Consider the following 7500-nt stretch of genomic DNA (forward strand, 5'->3'; position numbering starts at 1 on the left):
CAAACAGGATACATTTCCTATCCTACACCCAGGCCTTGAGTTGGGGCAAGCATCTCATTATCTAATCAGTTTCTGCAGTACATAGAAAAGGGCCCTGCTACAAGTCTCACCTCTTTCTCTGACAACAGAACTTCATATTGCCTTTGGTGTACAATTAAGAGAACAGCGTGACCCCTGGAGGTTAAGTCTCTACTTCAGGGGGCCTCCATGCTTTACACTAATGACCAGAGCTCTATGTGAAGGAGCTAGGCACTGTGCTCTTTTCACAGTTATATGCCTATATTACACTAATAGCCATTGTTGAGAGAGGAGATGAGATTCCTTTCCTGCCTATTATAGAACGCTTTAAGGTTGAAGAATTGAGACATCACGGCATGTGCTACCCGGCTCGTGGTGCCATGGGGCGGTTAAAGTGCTGCTCAGAGTGGTTGAGCTGGTGGGTAACTAGGCCTGGTGAGTACCGTACAGGACCCATTCCATTCATGGCTGGCTGGGTTTCTGGAAGCGTGTGTTAATACACCCGGAACCCTCACCTCTTCCTGCGACTGCCTGCTGGTGGATTGCAGAGTGGCGAGTTCTGCGTTCAGCTGCGTGTTCCTCTCCTCCAGGCCGGCTCCCTCCTCTGCCAAGCGGGCGCTCCTCTGCTGCAGACGGGACAGCTTACTGCGCAGGTCGGCCACCTCGTGACTCCTCACCGTCAGCTGCTCCCAACCCGCGGTATACGGTACGACCGAACACACACAGGCCCATGCATGTAGTATGCACCCGTCCACACACACACACACACACACACACACACACACACACACACACACACACACACACACACACACACACACACACACACACACACACACACACACACACACACACACACACACACACACACACACACACGTTGTGATTACGTCAGTCTTTCTCACATTCACTGCCAGGGGTTTTCTAAAACAGGCTGCAGCCTCTGCCAGCATTTTTAACGATTTTCTAACCTTTTCAAGTAGTCACAGAATATTTATCTAATCACGGAGGGTTTCACTGTGCTTCAGCGTGACCTCCCGTTCGCTTGTTATACGCCGTTGAAAATAGCATGTCTCGCCAAAAATACACAGTAAAACACAGGAGCCGAGATACAGAATATTTCCCAAATACTTTAAACAGCAAGTCAATGGAGCAGTACATCTAGTAAGTACATCAAGTAAAATGTGTAGTCAAGTGTTGGATTTGAAAAGATGTTTTAAAACGTCCTTGGCAGCCAATGTGCTAATATGGAAGGACGGCGGTACGGTCGATCTGAGATTATGAATTCACCAAATGTGAAAATTATTCACACACACACACCAAACAATATTCACAATATATTAAAAAATCACACCCTGTGTGAAGGTAGCGGCGCCTTTGATACATTTTGTCATCGATATGTGTTTATAATGTGTTTATAACCATGTGTCACGTGAAGCTTGACCAATCACTTTGTTGACGGGTCTGACCAATCAGAGCGTTGACGGGTCTGACCAATCAGAGCGTTGACGGGTCTGACCAATCAGGACAAAGTCAGGAATAGAGCAGGATCCGCTCTATACTGTACCTTTAGGTATAGAGCGCCGCTAAAAATCACACCCAGTGTGAAGTGGGCGGTGTGGTCATCACAGTGATGGAAGCTCACTTAACGGAGCTCACTTGGCCACCCATTGTGGGTGGAAGGGGTGTACAATGGGTGGCAAATCACAGTGCAGGGTTGGGGGGGTACAATGGGTGGGGGGGGGGGTACAATGGGTGGCCAATCACAGTGCAGCATTTGTCAATGTCCCAACCTCACATATAGGGGCGGCTACACCACCCAAAAATATTCAGGGGTTTACTTATTTGGCAGTATGCATGCACAAGAAATTGAATCATAAACCGATCAGCCCAGTAATTTGCAATACTAGCCGCGGAAACACTAGCCCTCTTAATGCTACACTGTAAATAAAACAACCAACGCCACAGTGCATGACGTCTGACCTCGTAGATGTGTTTCTGGCTCTGGGCCTCTTGGCTCTCCAGCTCCGACTTGGACTGCTGCAGCTCAACCCAGCCCGCTGCCTGTTCCTTCTGCTTCCTCTGGATGGCGCTCTGCAGCTCTGTCACATGCTCCTGCAGACTGCTGATGGTTCTCTCCTGCTCTTTCAGCTATGGTGGGGAGACAAAACAGATGATGATCTACGCTTCTGTGCCCCCTCAGCCCCCCCCCCCCCCCCCCCCCCCCCTCCCCTCTTCTCTATCAGCTTCCTATCTCGTGCCACAACATGGGCGTCATGCATTTCACATAGGAGGTTTGATAACCATGTGCCATCTTAACTCTGTGCGCTGGAGATTTGAATCACATGGGTGGGCAGATGAAAGATACACCCTTATATGCGTGAAAGAGATCAAATTGGGATTAAGGAGATTAATTTCAGATGGTAATTGAGAGAGAAACTTTTTCATCAGATTTATTTAACTTTCTAAAAGATGTCATGTGTGGTGTGATTTAATTTGCTAGCTGATGAATAGTCGGTAAATTGCTATGCTTCAGGCTTGTGTCCCTTTGGTTGGTGGAAAGCCATACATTCTCACAATTTCTTGACTTGTGCGGCTCTGACTCATTTCTCGTTGGCTTCCTCTGGGGTTAAAAAAAAATAATTACTAGTTTTGAAACACAAAATTCAGACAGAAACTAATTCAATATATGAGTGTGGCTGGAGGGTGAATCTGAGCAGTGCGTATAGATGGGGTGCATCAGTCAGAGAGGACGAAGATGGAGGTGACCAGGTATCCTTGGATTGTTGAGGCACTCGGATAAGAGTGATGACTTTCACCTTGCAGGCTGATGTTGTCAAATTCCACAAACGTCAAAATTGCACCTCATTATCAAAGTGTGAACCCATGAGTACATTGCGTCTCACAGGAAAATCTAATTTGTACAGTATATGTCTAGTCTGGTAAATTAGTCCATGGCCAGATCATGATTAAGACTGGTTTTCATAATTGTCCGTGTTTGCAGAGCATAGTCTAGTATGAGTTTCTGTTGCAGGAGGTTTTGTTTGTTTTAATGTATTCAGGAGCGCATTTCGGCAAACATGTAATATGTCATATGATAAAAATTAGTAAAAAAAAGTATGTTTCCCTGAATGTGGTTTAGAGGTGGTTCTAAACAATTCAGCTGAATTACATGCGCAAAACATAATTTGATCTTTAATGTGTGAATTACAGCAAGAACAGTACAGTACCTCCCTCTTTTGTTACAAACCCTGATTCATGTTGTAAAAAGTGGGGGCTGATCTGGTATTTGAATCCACCTCTCGCATGAGAATCATAGCCCTATGCTACATACATTTGAATGCAACATCAAAGATCGTTTTTTTCCAGAAGGGCATTATTCCTTTAAACCAATACAATAAATTGGAGTGCCCCCAAATCACAACAAGTTCTGCACAACTCCATGTGTTGCAAAACGTAGGGCGAGGTAGGCTACAGCTCCGACAGACTGACCTGAATGTCAGCTGAGTTGAGTTTGTTCTGGAGTCTTTCTTTGTCTGCCTCCTGTTGAATCTCTCTGTCTTTACAGCTGACTATCTTGACATGCTGCTCCTGCTGTCTGACCTGCTCCTCCAACAGCTCCTCCTGCAGCGCACGTCTGGCTTCAGCCTGCTCCTCCAGCTAGCACACAGGGGACATGCTTTATCACGCAATTATTTATTTTTTAAGCACATCCTGCTATCCACAATATTCAACTACAATAGGTTTATTATTTATTTTCTGTAAAATTCCTTCAGTATTGACCAAACCGAGTGAGAAAGTGAATTTCTACGCGCTTCCACATCTGGTCTTCTGAGGCCAAACGTCGCTGTGATTAAGTGAATTGAAAATGAAAAGATTCCGATCCTGATAAGATTCAAGCAGATAAAACATGCACAGCCCAGCCAACCATGTGTTTACAGAGCAGTACACTGAGACACTCGCTTCAATCAATATATTGATGCTTTGTAATAGGCTCTAAATGACTCAGGTTAGAGAGGGTGCCATATAGCATCCCTTCCATAGCGTTTCTTCACTTGGCTCCACCAGGAATGTAAAATGCCAGCAAATACCATCAAAACATTTCTTGGAATACAATGAAGTCAGTAAATAAAATGTAAACTTTGTATTTTCTATTCCAGGAATGTGCTTCATGGTTGAGGGATGACGTCCAGAATAGAATACAATTACTGTTTCTATTGTGCAATGGAAATTGAAAATGAAAGAGTCTTTGTATCAATCAGGGTACAGGGTACTATTAAGGGTACAGATGAATAGGGGTCTTACTTGCTGCTGGCTGGCCTTTAGCTCATCTTTGGCTTGCGTCAGTTCTCTCTGGAGCTGCAGAGCCTCTTGTTTGTGCCTGGAGGCCTCCTGCTGCAGGCTGAGCTGGACCTGCCTGCTTTCATCTGCCTCTTTCCCCAGATGCTCCGCTTGCGTCCTGAAACAAGGGGGAAGCCAGTAAAAAATCCTGCACTGTTGTAACAACAACATTAATTAACAACTTTCAACCAGCCGTCCCTGTTTTGGTTTTGTCATGATAGGCGGAAATAAAAAATAAATAGCTATAATAGCTGATCTGTAAGCTCACAACGTGTCACGATCGAATGACGGAGAATACAATAGGTAAGGTCTTAAGTGGTTAAAACCTATTGTCAACACACAAATGGTTGCTTAAAAAAAATATTACTCAGTACTCATTAATGGACAGTGAATTTGGTTTCACATTGTTCATTTCCTTCCCTCAAACAGAGGTGATTAAAGCATTGTTTGTCAAACAATAAACTACATCAGTGGAGGGCTACAGTATGTGAGCATGTGTAACAGATGTACTGTAATCTGACCAAGCTTTAACATAGGGGGGGTTTGCACTAATTGTGCTTGCACACGGTGCAGCATGGTACTGCGTGTTGTCCTGCGATGCTGAAGTGGCACTGGGGCGTACGTGATGGCATCAGAATCAGAGGAATCAGAATCAATGTGTGTGTGTCAAGGGTGACCAGGGCCTATTTACAGCCAGTTGAAGCAGCTAATTAAATTTCAAGCGGCAGCCCAGTTCAGTGCTCTCTCTCCTGCCAACTCCTGAACTCAGACAGCAGCAACTCATGAATAACATGATCAGTGCCATACATACATTAATACATGAATGTGCTACCAATTAACACTCTTGTTTTTAACAGTTTATTGTATTTCATGCTGTAGTCCCTACGTGTTTGCTTTCAGGGTCAGGGCTCCGTTGTAAAAGAGATTACAATCTCAATGGGACTCACCTGGTTAAATAAAGGTTAAATTAACTAATTCAAATGTTGCCTTCTTATCTCCAAAGATAAAAAACACCATTGGACGTTCTATGATAGACGTACGGTACACTGTGTGTGTATGAGTGTGAGTGTGCGTGTGCGTGTGCGTGTGTGTGTGTGTGTGTGTGTGTGTGTGTGTGTGTGTGTGTGTGTGTGTACATACGTGCGTGTATACGCGTGTGCAGGAGTCCAGGTCGATGGGTAAGCAAAAGCTTTATTCACAACATGCTGTGTCACTGACTGTGTGTGTGTGTGTGTGTGTGTGTGTGTGTGTGTGTGTGTGTGTGTGTGTGTGTGTGTGTGTGTGTGTGTGTGTGTGTGTGTGTGTGTGTGTGTGTGTGTGTGTGTGTGTGTGTGTGTGCGTGTGTGTGGGAGGGTGGTGGAGGGAGGGGAGTGTGGGAAAAGCCCAGAGCCTTTCCAGTGCTCACCTCCCTGTTCCATTGACAAGCGGGCCGCAGTAACAGCTAATCGATGGCCAGTGAGATCCCTGCACAGCCCCTCACCAGGTTGATCAATATTCCTGGCAATTAGAATCCCCTATCTGCATGGCTATAGGGACCTCAGGGTGGCTCGCCAGCCCACAAACACCCAATTTAGTCCTCAGCCTATCGCTTAATTACTAAATCCTCCCTAATGTCTATTGGCAGGCAGCGGGCGTGTTAAGAGTGGCCCTGATGCCTGAGTGAACAGGAGACCTTTGGCGAGGTGCTGGTTAAGATGCTCCCGTCCCTCTTCTCTTGGCCAGTTAAACATCTGATTTCACAAGAGGGCCCCGACCTGGAATGATCCGCCTATTGAGCGGCTGGCCCACACACAGTCCACATGGCTGGGATGGGATGGGAGGGGAGGGGGCCTGGGCGAGAGTGCCGGAAAGCCTTGCCAAAGCATTCTTTCAGCAGCTACAGCAGACTGAGAGAATGTTTGCGTGACGCACAGCAGGATTCTTTTTTAAGGCTTGCAGAATAAGACTTCTGTTGTCATCTCGTATTGACCCAGGATCACATGGAACATAAAAAAGCAACTATAATGAAATGTCATTAGCATAGACCTAGACATTTCTGGCCAGGTCTATAGGATTGCTTTACAGGGTAGGAGGTGTAGGCAGATATAGCATGTTGGACTTGGTCAGGGAATGACTGAGTTCTGTCAACTGCAAACATTAAAACGTAACTCTCAATTTAACTCACATGGCACCATCTGGTGCCATGTGTACACTCTCAGAGTTAAAATGAACACTGGGGATTTAACAGTATACAGCACAGTACAGTATATCTACCTGTAGTCCTGCAGTTCATGTTCTGCAGTGTGTAGCCTGTCCTTTAGCCTCTGTAGCTCTGCTTGGATCCTCCTGTGGGCCTGTCCCGTCTTCACCACCTCTGCCACCTGCTCTGCCAGCTGCTGCTGGGCCCTCTGCTGCCCGCCCTCCAACAGCATGGCCCTCTCCTCCTGCTGTGCCAGCTCCTGGCCTGTGACATGGGAACATGAACACACAATGTAACATGGGTAAGTGAGCCTACTAGAGGCCAAATGATGAATTGAGCAGTGGTGGACAGTAATTTGTAGTACAGAGTACTACAAATTATACTTATGAATTTCCCTCCACTACATTTCAAAGACAAACATTGTACTTTTGTAATTTTGTGGAAGGGAAAAAGTTATTTGTGAAGCAACTTAAAGCCTATTCCAAAATAGTGAAAATAGCAGATCTACAAGATCTAGCTGATCTATTTTCACTAGAATATCATATTTTTCGGTATTTTCATGAGCATAAAAGCGTGCATTCATGGTTCTGTGTGTGTGGCGAGTAGAGGGAGTAGTGTGTGTGTGTGTGTGTGTGTGTGTGTGTGTGTGTGTGTGTGTGTGTGTGTGTGTGTGTGTGTGTGTGTGAATGCGCGTGCGTGCGTGTGTAGAGTGAGGATTACACGATAGACCCTGGGCTGTGAATTGAAGGGCAGTTTCATTGCAGGCGAGCGGCTGAGACAGCAGGGACATCACTCAAACAGGTGACCATCTCACATGTCGCATTAAAGACAACACTGGTTGCTACCTGGCTCGCTGCTAAACCCCTGCCACTGTCTCTGCCCTCCTTCATCCCTTTCTCCCTACTATACATCATGTCAATATTTCTCTCTCTCTATACCTTTACTCTGTCCTGATGACAGAA

General features: G+C 45.8%; 1 protein-coding gene across 1 annotated transcript in view; it reads right to left on the minus strand.

Moving 5' to 3' along the window:
• The window catches only part of pmfbp1 (polyamine modulated factor 1 binding protein 1), a 177305-nt gene that overhangs the window by 12634 nt on the left and 157171 nt on the right, over window positions 1–7500 (minus strand). The window contains exons 24-28 of the mRNA XM_084061712.1: window positions 6613–6802; window positions 4324–4477; window positions 3511–3678; window positions 2002–2169; window positions 534–701 (exon numbers count right to left, since the gene is read on the minus strand). Coding sequence (XP_083917838.1) covers window positions 534–701; window positions 2002–2169; window positions 3511–3678; window positions 4324–4477; window positions 6613–6802 — 848 coding nt within the window. The remainder of the gene's footprint in view (window positions 1–533; window positions 702–2001; window positions 2170–3510; window positions 3679–4323; window positions 4478–6612; window positions 6803–7500) is intronic.

This window comes from Gymnoscopelus microlampas (assembly GCF_963454915.1).
Source record: "Gymnoscopelus microlampas genome assembly, chromosome: 1".
In the NCBI taxonomy this organism is placed as follows: Eukaryota; Metazoa; Chordata; class Actinopteri; order Myctophiformes; family Myctophidae; genus Gymnoscopelus; species Gymnoscopelus microlampas.